At 35.7% G+C, this 19696-nt stretch overlaps 1 protein-coding gene across 4 annotated transcripts in view; it reads left to right on the forward strand.

Annotated features, from left to right (window-relative positions):
- Positions 1-17328, forward strand: part of LOC112053027 (protein starmaker-like) — a 67965-nt gene extending 50637 nt beyond the window's left edge. Inside the window, exons 3-7 of one of the 4 annotated variants that reach the window (XM_052890823.1) lie at positions 182-6530; positions 7335-7462; positions 11752-11904; positions 12969-13121; positions 15746-17328. In XM_052890823.1, coding sequence (XP_052746783.1) covers positions 7429-7462; positions 11752-11904; positions 12969-13121; positions 15746-16503 — 1098 coding nt within the window. In that variant the 5' untranslated portion in view covers positions 182-6530; positions 7335-7428 and the 3' untranslated portion in view covers positions 16504-17328. Of the gene's footprint in view, positions 1-181; positions 7463-11751; positions 11905-12968; positions 13122-15745 lie in introns of all 4 variants that reach the window. The other 3 variants (XM_052890822.1, XM_052890821.1, XM_052890824.1) reach the window with 3 other exon arrangements.
- The last annotated feature ends 2368 nt before the right edge of the window (positions 17329-19696 follow it).

Raw genomic sequence — 19696 nt, forward strand, 5'->3', positions numbered from 1 at the left:
AACTGGGTTTCTCCATTGTTGACACTTTTTTTCTGATTAATACAAAATGAAATGCAGCCAGTATTCTTGCCACCATTCCACGTGGGCATGATTGGTATTGTTATTTGGATAAATTAGCTTTAGTTTATTTCTCTATTCTTGCTCAATAAAAAAAATACAAATTTTAAATTTAACATTTCAGATGCAGATTCGTGGAGAAGCTGAAGGTTCGGCCTGCGCCAATTTATGACTTTTTTTTTCATAATTCTATCTTACCTGCCATAACTTTCTACATTTTGATTTTCATTTAAGTAAGTACACATTTTTATACCTAACTAGCGGACGCCCGCGACTTTGTCCGCGTGGAATTCAGTTTTCACAAATCCCACGGGAACTATGGATTTTTCCGGGATGAAAAGTAGCCTATGTGTTAATCCAGAGAGAATTCTTTCCATTCCATATTTAGGCCAAATCGCTTCAGTAGGCGCAGTGTAAAGGAGGAACAAACACACATACACACAAACTTTTTTATCGCCTTTGTAATATTAGTGTGACATAATAAATCGGGGTGTCACTGCACGACGACCGCAACAACAACATCAACACAAACAACACCAACAGGACAAAGACAATATACCACTGCCGAAGAGCTTGGAATAAGAGGGGCAGCGGGCTCCAGTGAGTGCTCCCACTACCATCAGAAACGGATTTTAAGAGCCAAAACACGATTATTGAATGCGAACTTTCAGGTCTAATACGGCGTTAGTGAGGGTTCTAGTCCTGATTTTAGGCGAGTACCTCGTAACATCTGAGGACCTAAAGAATACGCATGCGATTCTATTCTATGGAGCCGTTGCGGTGTGAACCACGCACGAGTTCGCAAAGGACGAGTCAAACACCAGGTTTGCGGACCAGATTCGAAAGGGGCCACACGGGCTGGAACTCTTATAGCACTAGCCCTAGAGTTATTTGTGAACCAGGCTTTTGCTGGGACTGACACACATTCATCCCAGGACTTGGCTTGTGTTACCGAACGCATTGACTTCTCGAAGCAGAAAGTCTACGCACGGAGCATTAGGCTTTATAAAGGGCGTATAAACCGATAGAAAGATCAGAATAGGATCATCCAAAGTCACCAACGGAAAGTGAACTGGGAATGGTCTAGTGCTTGTGTGACAGATTGGGAACCTCTGACTTCTAATACTTTGTCAGATGGCGTAGCATGTTGTTGGCCCCCATAGGTCATACTGAAGGCGATTGGATGAGCACTGAAGGAAAAGTGTGTGATGGTGGAACAAAATGTTCCGATATAATCATCACTACGGAAAATGTAAGTTGTAAAATACGTCTGGCCTCAAACTGGAAATGCCCAGGTCCGGACGGATCACACAACCTCTGGTTAAAATAGTTTCCTAGCGCCAAGTTTTCTATCTTGTCAGAGCAATTTTAAAGTGCCATTGACACTGGATCGCTACCAACATTTAAATATTGCCCAGAGAAACATTACAGTTTCCCAATTCGTTTCTCGAGCAATCATGAATAATATCTAACTACAACAAGTACTACAATTAGGATAAGTTAGCTTAAGTTCCTTATTGTATTCTTTCTCAATAAAAAAAAAAATAATAAAAAAAAAAACTACAACAATAAATACTGAATTACAAAATTACTGTTAAACGAACAAAATAAATTAAAAATAATGAATTCAAATTCAGACAAATTAAAAAAATAAGCAATTAAAATTTAAACAATTCAAATCTCAAATAAAAAAAAATTCAAATAAATTAAATTGAACAATTCAAATAAGTTATTAATAATAATTAAACAATTACAATTTCAAAAATAAAATTAAATAATATAAACAGAATCTATTCTAGTAACAATTTACTTCTATTTAGAAGGAGTGTGAAAAATGTCTAATTCTAAATTTCTATTAGTGAAGTCGTTGAGCAGGCGCAGCGCTTGAGCCAGCGGCGCGTGCTGACTAAAAGGCCCTACTCACACATCTGCCGCAGGGGCAATCTAGGGTGTAGGAGTGGGGATGACCCTTAATTGCATCCTTAATTGTGATGTGTGTAGGCATGCCGGGGCAATTTGGGAGGATGGCCCTGCGGCAGGGCGGCAGGGGCGCGAGACTATCCTTGATCCCTAAGCCGTCCCTGTCGTCGGTGCGTGTGTAGCGCGATTGGGGCAATTTCTCAGTCAGTTTGTCAGCAGCTGTCACACGGAGTGCACGTACAAACAGCGTAGAATCAAAATGTGTACTTTTATAATATTCATGTGGCATAACTGACTTCTTTTCTGTAGCCATTTCTTCACCCAGTATCTCCTTTTCCTTTTTTTTTGAGGTAGCACCACAGAAAGCGCCAAGGCTACTCCAATCTTTTGAGTGGTCGATAATATGGGTGCCATTCTCAATACGTGTACTCAGCTCGGCTTATTCTGGAACACTGCACGGCAGGCAAGTGTGTAGAGATACTCCCGATATCGCCACAACCGCCGTGCACCCTAGATTGCCCCTGCGGCAGTTGTGTGAGTAGGGCCCTTAACTTTAGTTCTGCCGGCACCGCAAATAACTGGCGACGTCGGCAACTTACAAACTTGTCCGGAACATGTAAATCTATTGACCAAAATATGACCGAATTACTTTTTTCTCCTTTAATTAAATTAATTACGTACTGTAGTAGTGCTACTTTACGTCTTAAATCAAGCTTGTTGTACCCTGTCATACCAAGAATGAAGATGCTTGGATAAATAGTAGGATAAGCCACTGAGTACCCATACTGTTTCTTATAAACGATTGAACTTTTTTTGATTTTTTTCTAACAAGTCTCTATTTGAACTCAAACGGACTCCATAATATGGCATTCGATTCAAGTTTGCTATACGCATTATAAAGCGTCTTTACTATAGCAATAAAATGCTGTAATTTTCGGAGTACAAACCTTAGGGTTTTATAGGCTTTACCACAAATATCCTGTAATTATAAAAACTGTAGTTATAAAATAAACCGATGTCACTTTCCTACTACACAAATCCCGATCCGGAAGTACCACAGAACCCAAAAACTACAGACCGATTACATTCTTACCCATCATCTATAAGCTCCTCACATCCATTCTGATAACAAAAATAACCATGCATTTATATGCAAATAATATTTTGGCCCTAACACAGAATGGATGTAAGACCCGGTCACGTGGTACAAAGGAACTTCTCTTCATAGACACTGCTATTTGCCAACAGTACCGGCGAAACAGAAAAAAATCTCACATCTGCTGGGATTACAAGAAGGCCTACGATTTAGTACCTCATTTATGGCTCATGGAGGTCATGACGTTGTACAAGGTCGATGCAACACTATGCACTTTTCTTGAGTCCTATTTGAAACAGTGAATGACAGTCTCTCGCCACCCAGATGCTGCTGATTGTTCTAAATCGACTGAAATGATAGGGATTAAGCGAGGTATTTTACAGGGTGATAATTTGTGACCTCTATGGTTTTGCCTAGCTCTTAATCCGCTATGCTTTCGAAGTGGTGGTGAGCTTATATCACACTTGCTCTACATGGATGAACTTAAACTGCTTCAAAGCGTTTAGACTTGTTGCCATTGCTAAAGATTAATCAAACCTTTAGTTTTGACTTAAGGTTGGAATTAATTGTAGACAAGTGTGCGGTTATCAATGTAGAGCGAGGCAGGATAGTGAGCTCCGCATATAGTTATTTCAGAAACTGTTATTCTCAGATCACTTCGTAAAGGTGAGATCTATATATACCTTGAAATTACAGAAGCACTTGGTAAAATAGGTAGTGAAGGGACGCTTCTTTCGCCGTCTGAAAAAAGTTTTTTATCAGGTGGTAACAATTTACGTGCTTTCAACAACTGGGTCATGCCCTTACTCATATACACTTTTGTGAAAAGCAGAGTGTAACACGCGGGGCTAAACCCATTATATACTCGGTTTCTATTTAGGCGGCCCTCGACTTACGTCTCAGGCCCTAAAAATACCTCGTTGAAAATGGGTCTTTTTAGCCCCTTGTATAACAATCTACTATTGTTGAAAAAATCAGACTGGGATATATTATGAGAAATCAGAGAAATATTTTAAGTTGTGATATACAATGTCAGAAAATTCGCAGGATTAATGATTATACTATACTAACTTTGTGTTATTTATTAATGTTTCTTGCTATAATACTGTTCCTCGTTTCATAATATTATTGACACGTGATATTGACTCTATAAGCGTAACACAAGTTGAGTTGGGCTACTGATAGTGACTTTAAATAAATTAGTTTAAGTTGTTGCAAAGTGAGATATTGACTCCAGCTTTAGTGAATTGTGTTTTTATGTCCGATTCATTGTCAATAATAAATAGATACTTCCCCAATGATAATTGTTTTATTTTATATAGATACCCTATATTCAATGTACTATATGTATATAGATATACTACCAGTATACTTATTATATGTACTCTTTGCAGTATACACAATGCACTCTATGTATACATATAGGTACCTCGAGATAAACATAAATAGGGCAAATATGTTAGTTTGTCCAATTGGAACTAGATGGCAGCACCTATAAATTTTAACTGTCGCCTCTATTTCAGTATTGTATTGTACTTAATTTGTGTTCATAACCTTAGACTATTAGACATACACGATGGTACGTTCAGCCATGGGGGTGAAACTTCCGCACAGTTCGCTTACGTAAAATATTTTGTATGAAGTGCTGCCCTCCAGCGCTCACGGTACAAAAACTTAAGCGAAGTTTTCTCAGGCACAATATAGATGGCACGCATGAAGCACATTATTTGATTAAAATCACTCCTGTTCAAACTATGAAAATTTTAAAAAATATAGTTTCAAATATGACAGTTTAGCTGTCTCTGAATTTTTTCTGTTGTTGCTATAGTGACATGTTGTTTAAAACTTGGTGACAGTGGTGAACGAAAAATATTAAAATAAGATGTAATCGGTACAAATAAGTGATTATAATGGGTATTACTTGTGGATTTGGTGTGCATAGTTAATAATTAACCATGGAACATGCTCGACCACCATCGGAATTATGCTCAGAAGGCGGCCCGGTGTGTCGCGAAACGGCGTGGCGAAAATGTCGCCAGCAATTTTACGTGTTCTTAAAGGTGACTAGTACCTTGGTGTGTAGATGTTATCAGTGGTTATTTATAATCATAAACGTCAATATTCATAGTTGGTGCACTAATGTTATCAGGCTGCTGAAGTGCATTAAGATATTTTCATAATCACAAAAGAAAAAATAAATCGTTGAATAATAAGAATCTTCTTTTCTTTCTTTGATTAAAAATCCTTTAATATTTGAAGGAATATTGCAGTTTGTTTTCCTTATTTCTATATATTTATAAAATTTGGCAATTTTTAATATTTGGGTACATTAGTATTATATAGTGAAATAAGTGATTTTGTAAATATTATGTTTATGTTAAATTTTTTTCATTAATAATATATAAAAATTAAGGAAAACAAACAGCAATAGTCATACAACTAAAATATAGATTGTACTCGTAGAGAGAACGCCATCTATGGGTAGCCAATAAATCTAATTAGAATGCGCCATCTAGTGATCACGGTATATAACTTTTTTAACTGAAATGAGAGTTGCGTATCTATCTCAATATATAATGTATCATCTATGCGTTCAGCCGTCATTATTGTAGCGAGGACTGTGATGTGTCCAAAAATTGTAACAACAACCCGCAGCCACCGCACTTCCCAATCGCGTAATGTTGCAAGTTCATTGCGCTGTTTCTTTCAAACTTTCCCAATTTTTTGGTAAAATTTTATAACGTCAGAGGCAAAATAATAAGTGTACAGTTTATCATCAACACGTCAATTTACATGGTAAATAAAAATAATGAAATGAAAATAAAAATCAGTATCAAGTTTAAAATTATTTATATGACATAAGTTATAACTACACTAGAAAATATTTCCTACTGCTAGGAGTCAGCAAGAAAATTAGCACTTGCTTGGAAAATTAAAGTAATTATTATTTATCTACACCATAATCTCAAAGTTAAATGACAACCCAACCCAACAAATGATTTCATTTATTATTGGGCAGATTTCGTTAAAAATAGATATTTTAGCATCGCTTGCATTTTAAAATAAAATCTGTAGTAAAACTTTAATAATTGAGTAATTTTAATTGTTAATTACTGGACAGATTTAAAATAATTATATAATAATAATAATAATAATTCTTTATTTCAGGTTATACACCCATTTAAAATACACAGATAATATAGAAATAATAATTATATCAAATAAAATAGCAATGCATTGCTTTACTGGGACCGAACAATTATCATTGACGGGTATATTGTTGCCAATAGACCCGTTAAAGTGCTAGTCGATAGGTCATTAATAGTTGATATTTCTGTTTCACATGACGATATCCTGGTTAAAGCTGAAAAGGAAAATAATTGGACATCACGAGATTCCAGCCACACAAACAAACAAGAACGAACGAACTTACACGAACTTAACGAAGAACACGCTGGTATTTGTAAAATTTCAAAGCTTTGAGATTCTTTACACTTTCTTTATTATTGTACCTGCACAGATTACCACCATTTTGGTTTAACTTTATTGCCGGAACCTATCTATTTTGTGTTGTTTAATATTATACTTAAATAATAAATCCTTGAATAGAAATTAAGAGCAGGGAAAATTAAAACCATTACATTGGCAAAACTTAGAAAATACTTAACACATAAGATTTGTGCACCTTCAAGACAAGAGTGAATAGGCATTTTCTAGGCAAGCGCGCTCCAACCTAGACCTTATCATTGCTTTCCACCAGGCATGATTGTAGTCAAGCGCAAGTCTATTATGAATAAAAAAAAAGACTATTAATTAAGTAAAAATTATTCAATGTTATATTAGAATATTTGAATGTGCTACTTATCTATTCAATTATGTCATTGATTGATGAAGTCAATCAATCTCATAATAATATGTCAAAATCCGTCAAGCAGTTTGGGCTGGGCGTCATATTAAGTTTATGGGCGTGCCAAAGAAATTGACGTACATACACACACATACATATATGCTCGAAAAACATTACCCTCCTTCTGATGCAGTCGTGTAAAATAAAGACTGTTCCCCGCCATGATAAGGACATATTAACAAATTCCATATTTTTCAGACCTATTTTTAATTCAATGAAAAAGAGTTCTATGCCAAATGTTGTAATTTTATTGTAAATGAAAGGCCATAAAAGACTGGTATCCAGAGCCGTAAAATCAATTAAAAAAAAAAAAAAGGTTAAACCTGTCATTGGCTCATTTTGAGAAAGTTGCAGAACCGTCCACGTCCACGTCCAGGGTTTCGAATTTGAAAAGTAACGTTACAAGGAATTATATTCGTAAAAACACAAAAGTGTAATAAAAGCGACAATGAACACTGCCAGCGAAGAAGTTAAATCTCAAGGTAAATACATGGTTTTTTATTTATCTGACCTATTTAGAATTTATATTTGCGTTCTTAATAGAAACGAAAGCCTACCTCCACTGACAATAACTGCTAAAATTTTTTCTAAAATTTATCTAGATCTTTAGAACAAAGTGATAAACATGCCTCACATAATAATCCTAAAATATTATGTGCTGCCTTTGATTTGCAAAAAGTAAATGGTGGCGAGATTAATCTATTTTACTATTGCAAGCGATTGAAAGTTCATAATTTATCCGTGTTTAGTTGGTACCTGCTATTTATGGAACGAACAAGTAGCCATGAAGGGCTCAAACGAAATAGCTATTTGTATTTACAACATAATTAAAGTTAAAACTAAAGAAGGCTGTCATGACTATAGGACTGTGGTCAGACATTTGTACTGGTCAGAATAAAAATAGGATAGTGTTTTTTGTGTACCTTTATGCAGCAAAACAACTTGAAATTTATATTAAGCCTACTTTTCTTGAGAGAGGTCATATACAAAATAAGGACAACTTTATTCATGCGACAGTTGAGAGACCTTCAGAACATAAGAATATACTCCGGCCAAATGAGAGAGAAAGAAGAGTCCATTAATTAGATGGTCTAAAGTAAAAGGAACCCCTTATAATGTTATAGATGTAACACAAAAGATGATGTTTGATTTCAAAATTGTTCAAGCAAGTGCTTTTTTTAACTGGACTAAAACTCTGAGGGACAGAAAGTACCATGGTCAAAAATCAAAGAAGTCTGTGTCCATTAACAAAAGCCCTTAATAATTTTTTACAAATTAGATCTGTCGGATGATGCTATTGAATACTATATTAATATTTTCTGAACTGTTTTGTTAGAACAGGAAACAGCCTCCCAAAAAGAACGATTTGTTTGATTTGTATAGCAAAAATATTATTTCACCAGTTTATCATGATTAAATAATATGATAATTTAGTCTGATGATAATGCAGTGATTGCCAGTGACATTGATGAGTAATTTATAAACTTATGATTTTGTTTTGTTTTGTTTTTAAAACGTTTACCTATTGAACCATCATTTTCATAATTGATTAATCTTGACCGTGTTAACTTTCAAAGTAATTTTAGACGATAAAGTATCTATACTGATTATTTGTTTTTTCTTTAATAATGTAAATTTTGATGATTCTTTACAACAAAATAATAAACTATTTGAAATTGCTCTATTTTTTTTATTAATTGTATGACCTAACTGAGAATGTCAAATATTACATCAACAAGTAAGACGAAGTATAAGTAATGTGACTTATTTACTAAAATAATGACATAGTTCATGTTTTTATGAGTAAATAGCATACATATATCTATTTTTATTCTTATGAATTAATTACAAATTTCAAAGTGTACATTTATCCCTAATATGTATGGACTAAGTAAATTAGCCAAAGTGATGCTTTTTTACTGGTTTTTTGTGAATATTAAAAGTGCAAAAAAATCGTGTATAAGGGCTTATGTACATTATTTAAAAAACTTGTAGGCATACAAAAAAGTTTATAAATCTTAAATGACATAGGTGGTATGCAAAGTTTCATAAGCATCAGTTGTAGCATGCAAAAGATATATGGAAATGAAACTTAAAACACATCTACTGAAAAGTTGTCATTTTGCACATTGGCCCTTATACATAGGAGCCATCAATATATATAAATATACTTTATTTTGCGGGTAGTTGCATAAATTGACAACACGGTTTTTCTATTTTAATATTCAGTTTAATAATTTATAACAATTTTTATGTGTGTTATTATGGTCTAGAAAAAATCATACCTGCCAGCAATATACCAATGAGGTAAATTCATAACAATTGCTATTGCACAGCACAGTTAATTCACACAAGTTATAACTACAACAAGTTGAAATACAATGGAGGCCATTAAACAAACTATAGATGAGTTGTCACACCACTTTAAAAAAACTATGGAGAAGTTTCAACAAAATTTGCAGACAGCAATCCCAGCAACTAGTCCCACGTCCAATGTTGCAGCTCAATTCAACTCTTTCTGGAACTTAGTTTGATCTGCATTAACAAGTCTGCAAGGACAAGTGGATTTATTGTCCAAACAGATGGACCAGCAGGAGACACGAAGCAGAAGATAAATTCTCTTGGTTCATGGTGTCCCTGAAGCTGTAAAGGAAGATGTCCCTGCGGTTGTATTGAAAGTTCTTAAAGAACATCTTCAACTTCATGAGCTCTCAGCAGCATCTTTAAGTCAGTGTCATCATTTGGGCCAAGTTGGTAATGATAAACCAAGGGCTATTTTGTTGAAGCTATGTGACTTATCCTTGCGACACAACATTTAGTATTCAAAAAACTCATCAAAGGCACAGGATACATACACATTGGCTGAATTTCTAACAAAGAACAGACATGAGGCTTTTATGGCTGCCATGCCAGGCAACAATTAGGAATCGCCAAGTGCTGGACAAAGAATGGCCTTATAATTGTTATTGGTCCGGATGGGAAAAAGCACTCTGTAACATCAAAGACTGAACTGTGCTCCATTTGCCCTCGCAGTACTGGTGAACCAACTGTAAGCACCCCGGCTGGTGCTGCTGTGACCAAGTATTAAGCTTGTACTTCACAAGTTCCAAGGTCACTAAGACTTATGAAAAAATAAGTCATTCTTTACATATACTAATGACATTAATAGTATTACTGATGCTCTGCCAATGGTAGTGTATTAGATTATCATCTGGTAGAAATATTCTTAAATCCTTTTGTTTTTAGGTTGTGTTATGTTCTATATAGCTTTCTGTAGTCAATACTTTTTGCTAACTTTATCATTTAATCATAATCCACAATCACTGATTCTTATTTTACCCACAGGTTTTCATAATTTATTTTGTTTTATACAGACAGCCTCAATAGTACAGTAGCAATTTAAAGTACATATTTTATTTTATTAGTAACACATTTATAATGTCAATGTCATTAGTCATTGTCAAACTTTGTCATTTTGACGGTAAACATCACAGCTCAGCACAGAGAAATAATACTTTGTCTAGGTACTGTTTTGTAGTGGTGCCATAGATATTGTAATTTTAGACAATCCTACAAGTTTATTAATAACGTTTAGAGTCTAAACTTAGCTAAAATTTAGACAAAAAGCATCTTGTTTGCTTATAGCTAGCTACAAGTAGTTTTGTGTTTGTAATTTGTTTTGTATTAGTAACAATGGTTTGTGCTTTTAGTTTTAAAATCAAAAATCAAAATCAAAAATCATTTATTTCAAGTAGGCTCAGTTTACAAGCACTTTTGACACGTCAGTTGACTATTTGTAAAGATTCTACCACCGGTTCGGAAGGCAGGTTCTGCTGAGAAGATACCGGCAAGAAACTCAACAGTTGCTCTTTTGAAAAGTCATACAGTATTATAATTTACAATTGATAACAATTACAATTTCTTATAGTTTTATTTCCTGTGTGAAGGTGGAAGCTGATCCAATGGCCTCCAAGCGCTTTTATCTTTAAGGAACTCATCGATGTTGTAGTAACCTCGACTAAGTAAATGTTTTTTAACACATTGCTTAAAGCTATGCATTGGCAGGTCCATCACAGTCTAGGGGATCTTGTTATAGAAGAGTACACCCAAACCTACAAAAGATTTTTTTACTCTTTGGAGACGATATGCAGAAATAACTAACTTATGCCCGTGTCTTGTAAGACGTGGGTTTAAATCTCCTTTTCGTTTGTACAAATTAATATTTTGTCTTACATGACTATACTGTTATATATATATTGACAGGCTACTGTTAGTATAATATAGGTATACTAACAGTAGCCTGTCTTTAAACTTTTGACGAAGGGACTCGCCTGATTTTAATTGATATATTGCTCGAATTGCTCTTTTTTGAAGTACAAATATAGATTGTATATCGGCAGCCTTGCTCCACAATAAAATACCGTAAGACATTACGCTGTGAAAGTAGGTACGCAAAATAAACGAGCCTAGCTGTATCAACATCAGTGAACTGTCTTATTTTTCTCACTGCAAATGCCGCTGAGCTAAGTTTACCAGACAGGTTTTCTATATGAGCACCCCACTGAAGTTTACAATCCAAGGTCACTCCCAGGAAAACTGTGGAACTCTCCATTTACGTATTTATTATACATTCTAATTATTTGTTTTTTTTTGTTTATTTTAAGAGCAATTTCGTATAGATACTGTTGGTATGTAGGGCAATGACTACATAATTATTTTAAGAATCAGAATGAAAGCAATTCAGATAGTATTGAGGATTTTTATTTTTCAGACTTGTCTCAGTCTGAAGGCAGCTTGAAGAGTGCAGACAGGGCCGGACCGTCGTCTCAGTCTGAAGGCAGCTTGAAGAGTGCAGACAGGGCCGGACCGTCCATACGGCGAACGGAGCGGTCGCTCCAGGCGCCAAATCCGGGGCGCCGAAATGGTAAAGACAAGATCGAAAAGAAATTTATTTCTTTTCGATCGTCTATATTTAAAGCGAAGAGATGAACGCGACGTGCGCGAATTTACTTCTAATAGAGGCGTCTTTCTTTACCTATGGTGCAGGGAGTGCGTTGATTTTAACCCGGGTATATACAGGTAATAGTGGGCGCTAGGGTGATGATTGCACCCGGGCGCTACGTGAGCTAGAGAGTCTTTACCTATAGTGCAGGGGGTGCGTTACACCCTGGTGTCGCGATCTCAGGGGCGCCCAAGCGCCACTCGCCGCGCTTTTATCTTTAAGGAACTCATCAATGTTGTAGTAACCTCGACTAAGTAAATGTTTTTTAACACATTGCTTAAAGCTATGCATTGGCAGGTCCATCACAGTCTTGGGGATCTTGTTATAGAAGAGTACACCCAAACCTACAAAAGATTTTTTTACTCTTTGGAGACGATATGCAGAAATAACTAACTTATGCCCGTGTCTTGTAAGACGTGGGTTTAAATCTCCTTTTCGTTTGTACAAATTAATATTTTGTCTTACATAGACTATACTGTTATATATATATTGACAGGCTACCGTTAGTATACCTATTTCTTTAAACTTTTGACGAAGGGACTCGCGTGATTTTAATTGATATATTGCTCGAATTGCTCTTTTGAGAAGTACAAATATAGATTGTATATCGGCAGCCTTGCCCCACAATAAAATACCGTAAGACATTACGCTGTGAAAGTAGGTACGCAAAATAAACGAGCCTAGCTATATCAACATCAGTGAACTGTCTTATTTTTCTCACTGCAAATGCCGCTGAGCTAAGTTTACCAGACAGTTTTTCTATATGAGCACCCCACTGAAGTTTACAATCCAAGGTCACTCCCAGGAAAACTGTGGAACTCTCCATTTACGTATTTATTATACATTCTAATTATTTGTTTTTTTTTTGTTTATTTTAAAAGCAATTTCGTATAGATACTGTTGGTATGTAGGGCAATGACTACATAATTATTTTAAGAATCAGAATGAAAGCAATTCAGATAGTATTGAGGATTTTTATTTTTCAGACTTGTCTCAGTCTGAAGGCAGCTTGAAGAGTGCAGACAGGGCCGGACCGTCGTCTCAGTCTGAAGGCAGCTTGAAGAGTGCAGACAGGGCCGGACCGTCCATACGGCGAACGGAGCGGTCGCTCCAGGCGCCAAATCCGGGGCGCCGAAATGGTAAAGACAAGATCGAAAAGAAATTTATTTCTTTTCGATCGTCTATATTTAAAGCGAAGAGATGAACGCGACGTGCGCGAATTTACTTCTAATAGAGGCGTCTTTCTTTACCTATGGTGCAGGGAGTGCGTTGATTTTAACCCGGGTATATACAGGTAATAGTGGGCGCTAGGGTGATAATTGCACCCGGGCGCTACGTGAGCTAGAGAGTCTTTACCTATAGTGCAGGGGGTGCGTTACACCCTGGTGTCGCGATCTCAGGGGCGCCCAAGCGCCACTCGCCGCGCGGGTTCTATATATACTAGGAGGCGCTACGGTGATGATTGCACCCGGGCGCTACGTGAGCTAGAGTCTTTACCTGTAGTGCATGGGGTGCGTCACACCCGGGTGCCGCGATTTTAGGGGCGCCCAAGCGCCACTCGCCGCGCGGGTTCTATAGGTAGGTACTAGGGGGCGCTAGGGTGATGATTGCACCCGGGCACTACGTGATCGAGAGACGGTATTGTGCCTGATTTTCAATTGGCCTGCGTATGGTCAAAATCTTCGCGTCAAATTCTTTTGCTTTTAACATGTATAATATGTATGGTCAAATTCTGTTGCTTTTAACAAACGTTTCACACGTTTGTTAAAAGCATAGCAGAAACTCGCAAATTATCCTGATGAAACAAAACATTTCTTCTCAATGATCATGGCCATTTTTCTTTAATTTGTCCTCTGAAACATCGCAGCAGATTTCACTATTAAGCAGAGTTTATGTTTACGCCTTTTTTAAGTAATCTATCGTAATTACATCCCGCGAAATCCACCGTAATTACATTACTTTTCCAACACGCAAAACCGCTTCTGCCTTTTTGGAACATTGGATCCTGGTCGTGTCCACTTTTTAGACTGTACTTTTGTTTCTGGAGTAAAGTAATGTACTCAGGTTTTAACCATGGCCACAAAACATCAAAAAGTATCTGCCTCAAACAACTCCAAGCAGTTGCGAAAATTCGTCAGTCGATCGCGTATTTGTTCAAGTCAAAGAAGCCAAGGCGATTATGTGATGTTTGCTTTCTGTTGAGATGCCAATAGTGTCAGCTATCTTCCTAAAAGTCAATCTATCTATCTTCTATCTTCTTCTATACTATATTAAAAGAGTAGAAATCGAGTGTCTGTACGATCTGTAAGATCGGATGTATAGCAAAAAACCATCCGCCATCTTTATTCTCACCGGCCTTCAGCCGGGGGTTTGTAATAGGGGTTCCGACTGTGACTATGGCTGGGCATTTTACCTAAGCGCAAAAAACGCGCACTTTATTGTACACCAGCCTTCGGCCGGGGGGTTGTGATTTTGCTATTGAATAGCTAGAAAACTAATCCATATTTTCCGTAAACTGAGAACATCTGCAGACAAATCTACACTTTTAACCGTTTACTATGCTCTTGCTCAATCCATACTTAGTTACTGTATCACTGTTTGGGGAGGTAGCTCTAAAACATCTATGTTGCGTATCGAGAGATCCCAAAGTCATCTTAAAAGTCATGACTCACAAGCCTTACAGATATTCTACTCAAGAGTTATACAAGGATTGTAATGTGCTTACAGTTCGTCAACTTTATATTCTTCAGACTGTTTTACAAAAACACTCAACACTAGCACTCAACACTATAATAATCTAAACAAAAGAAGATCTGACATAGTATGTCACGCTACCAAACACAGAACACAAGTTGCTCGGAGGGAGGCATTTCTATATTTCTAGTTCCAGAATTTATAACAAATGAAATAGAATCATCAACATCTATTATCCTCTTACCATCAAACAGTGTAAAACTCGTTTAACAAAATGGTTGCAGACCCGCTCTTACGAGCAAACAGAAGAATTACTCCAAATTCTAAGATAATTCTCAAGCTGTCTACATAATATATAGGTATATCAAGAGGCTGACTGCCAGCATCATCATCGTAGTGCATAGTTATGTAAATGTAAAATCATCAATCACATACACACACACGCAAATGCATACACACTAACACACATGCACACACACACGCACTCATAAAACACACACAAAAACACCAACGTACAAGGGCATATTTTTATGACAATATTTATAGGATTGGATTATATATAGTAGGGAAGTTCCAGCTTTCTGAGATACAGTTTCTAACTAGTTCGGATAGCTGGGGCACTCACAAAATTTGATTGTAATCTTAATATTTTTCTATTGTATTTATGTTTCATGATTTCCTTTTTTTGTGTTTTGCCAAATAAAAATCTTTCTTTCTTTCTTGTAAAATGATAAGTGGACTATTTGTTATATAAAGAACGTGCAAAACTATTAAAAGGAGGGTATGAAATAGGGGTTGAAAGTTTACATCAAATTTCACGAGGTCACGCAAACGAAGTCGCGGGCGGCCGCTAGTGACTATATAAATAAATAAATTACAGCTTACGATTTACATTTTTATTTGCAGAAACTATACCTATACCACCAAACGAAGAAAAAAAGAAGACCTTCATTATAACTGACTGACATATATGAATAAATGAGAACTTATTCTTAAGTGTGCTCCTAATACTTACTTACACTATTTTCCAATGCAATCATAACTGATTTACATTTTTTTTTAATTGCAGATACTATACCAAACAAAGAAAAAGAGAAGGTTGCAGAACCGTCCAGCGCTTCGGATACTAACTTTAAAAGGCAGCCAAGTTTGAAACGCAAATCTGCACACTTTGCCGATCCTCCGTCCAGTGATCCGGATTCTAACTTTAAAAGGCAGCCAAGTTTGAAACGCAAATCTGCACACTTTGCCGATCCTCCGTCCAGTGATCCGGATTCTAACTTTAAAAGGCAGCCAAGTTTAAACCGCAAATCTGCAAACTTTGCCGATCCTCCGTCCAGTGACCCGGATTCTAACTTTAAAAGGCAGCCAAGTTTGAAACGCAAATCTGCAAACTTTGCCGATCCTCCGTCCAGTGATCCGGATTCTAACTTAAAAAGGCAGCCAAGTTTGAAACGCAAATCTGCACACTTTGCCGATCCTCCGTCCAGTGATCCGGATTCTAACTTTAAACGGCAGCCAAGTTTGAAACGCAAATCTGCAAACTTTGCCGATCCTCCGTCCAGTGATCCGGATTCTAACTTAAAAAGGCAGCCAAGTTTGAAACGCAAATCTGCACACTTTGCCGATCCTCCGTCCAGTGATCCGGATTCTAACTTTAAAAGGCAGCCAAGTTTGAAACGCAAATCTGCACACTTTGCCGATCCTCCGTCCAGTGATCCAGATTCTAACTTAAAAAGGCAGCCAAGTTTGAAACGCAAATCTGCGCACTCTGGTGTTCCTGTTCCTGAAAAGGTGAAGCAGATGTTGCAAAGAACATCTATGTGAGTAAGCTCGAGCTTCACTTAGATGTTCTTTGCAATGTTGTTGTAGTTGTCGACAACATTGTTAAACAATTTTATTGGGGACTAGCGGACGCCCGCGACTTCGTCCGCGTGTAAGTCGTTGTAAACTTTTATCCTACCCCTGCCCTACCCCTACCCTACCCTACACTACCCCTACCCTACCCCTACCCTACCCTACCCTACCCCTAATATTGACCTCATTTACCTGAATGTCTCATAAACCTAATGTCTCATACCTAATTATAAAAAAATAAAAAAGCATTTACTGGATGTTTGCAAAATAAATAATATTTTAAAATTTACTAAATTTTATCGTAATTAAATGAAAATTCATACATTTTTAGCTTTCTTACATTAAACGTGACATTTTTCAATATAAATGCACAAATAACAAATATATTTTGTTTTTGTAATTCTCTTTGAACGCCCCTGCAATTGTAACGATCAGCGAATCAATGACGTCATTATTGCATGCCATTTTGTATGGGGCAGGGGTCTATGGCAGTGTCGCATAACTGACACTTTAAATCCCTGTAGCTCCGATAGTTATGATCGCAGATATCCTGTTACTTTTAGAAAATTGCTTTACTATTAATACAATTTAAAAAACTGTCATCATCTCTATTGAATAGTAATCAATATTTATACAAACACAAGAGATTTTTAGAGGGCTTGCTAAATTTAGTATTAAAGCGATAAGAATTTTTAATAGTGACAAATTTTCTTAGTTTATTAATAAAAATAATAAAATATATAATGAAATAATTGAAAATTTTATCTTTTATCTTCCAATAAATATTTGCATGTATATGTGTTTTTTATTTCTTGGTCTATCTAAATTTAATAGTAATCAATATTTATACAAACACAAGAGGTTTTTAGAGGGCTTGCTAAATTTAGTATTAAAGCGATAAGAATTTTAATAGTGACAAATTTTCTTAGTTTATTAATAAAAATAATAAAATATATAATGAAATAATTGAAAATTTTATCTTTTATCTTCCAATAAATATTTGCATGTATATGTGTTTTTTATTTATTAATTACCTTTAGGGAGTTTCTAATTATTATTATTAAATAATTCACAGGTCTTGGATATTTTTACCTGCTTTTTCTAAAAATTAAACATTTAGTAATTTTGTAATACTGATTTGATGAGTGAATAATTAAAACATAGTGTTGAAAGAAGTTTATGATTATCTGTTTTCTTTATAATGTTCTATTAATTGTATTAAGTACCTATTTCATAAGTATTTTACTATAAAGATAGATAATAAATATTTCTTTTAATTAATAAGCAATAAATAGGTAGGTAACTGAATCAACAGATGGTCTATCTAATATTAGGTGGATACTAAGGGAATAATGAATTCTGTGGAATTCGCGTCTAACATTTTTAGCGTCAAACACTCTACCCGGAAGCATTTCCTAAACGAATACACCTATAGTGTAAAAATATAGCACACAATTTAATATTAATTATGAGGTTGCTTGAAAATAAGAAATAGGTTAGGTAGGTAGAAATAGGTATTAATCAGTGTTTAAATAATAACTTAAATTCTCTAATTTAGAGTTGAAAGTTGTTTATTCTTTAATAATAATAATATCAACCCATATGGGCTCACTGCTGAGCTCGAGTCTCCTCTCAGAATGAGAGGGGTTAGGCCAATAGTCTACCACACGTAGTCTAAATAGTCAAAGGCCACACTAGAGTAACAAATATTCATAGACACTATCATAACCGCCAGTTTTTCGCAAAGCTCGCAAAAACCAGGAATTATTTAGGGATAAAAAGTAGCATATGTATTATTCATATTCGATTTAAATTTCAGACAAATTGGTTCATTGCGGCGTTGTAGAGTAACACACATCCAAACATTAGGTAATGCAAGGCAACAGTGCTATAGTATTAAATAGTCACAGGATTTTTTGTTTTGAATCCAAAAAAATGTTTTCTGGTAGATTTAGGAATATAGTTGTAGATTACGTAAAAAATAAGTAAAAAAATCTGAGTAAAAATTTCGAGTAGGTATACCTGTATTTTGAAAAAAAAAACCGTATGTAAACTTTTGGCAACACTATGCGTTTAAGAGTAAAATTGTTGCAGATGTATGAAAATGGTTATGAATTTATCGGGGCATCAACTATATACTACTTCTGATAACGGAGTAGCCTCGGGGCATGTTCTAAGCTTTACATGTCAAGGATGGCAGATACACAAAGTAACACTATCAATCATTATGGAACGACCATTTAACTTGCTAATACAGTTCTACCCTCTATATTGATGAAGTTCAGCGCTGATACTATCACATGTAAACCAGGATTAACTATCGTATGGCTAGGAGTCAGCCACCAGCTGATGTCAGACTTGTAACTGATCCATTTGGGTTAAAGACGTCTTCTACAGTTCACCAACACTCCCCATTCTGAGCGGGTGTTGGCTCTCAGCTAATTAATTAACAATGCAATGGCCTTACTTCTATTAGCTCACCCACTGAAGTTCGGAAACACTATCACTATTTTAACACTGCACCTGTGCACCATTACTATTTAACAAATGGAAGACGAGCATCCATTCCAAGAACACAACACTGAACTGATCAACCAAAAGACTACAGAGGGCACCTTCACTCCGTAAAGCGTACCTTTCAGCGGCCTACGCACCATTTCAACGCAATACTATTGGACGAGAGTCACGTGATCAATCTTTCACAGACTTATTTATTTAAACAGTAAATAATTAAATCCCAATTACAAGAAACCTGCTTCTAATATGTTAGAAAATTAAATAAGAAGGCATTTGTATTAACGGATATGCTACATTATATGTTACAAGTAATCTGGTTATAACTGTAGTGTTGTCAATATACGTAGGTACCATGACGTATAATGACGAGTAATTCTTTGTTCTTAAAATTAAACTAAAATATACGAAACCAAACTAAAATAATTAAATAGATTTAAAAACGTATATTGACATAATTCATAAATAAGGTTATGTCAATATCCGTATAGATAAAAGATTGATGTTTGACTATATTTTGTTCTTGTAATATTCCGTTAGAAAGGTATATAAACGTGGCTTCATGGATGAGGGAGCTCAGTATTTTGTGATTATAATCGAAGAGTTGTGTTATTAAAGTGGTGTGTTTGTGAACCTCGAGTTTCTTTTC

The sequence above is a fragment of the Bicyclus anynana genome, chromosome Z (genome assembly GCF_947172395.1).
Source record: "Bicyclus anynana chromosome Z, ilBicAnyn1.1, whole genome shotgun sequence".
NCBI classification, from domain to species: Eukaryota; Metazoa; Arthropoda; class Insecta; order Lepidoptera; family Nymphalidae; genus Bicyclus; species Bicyclus anynana.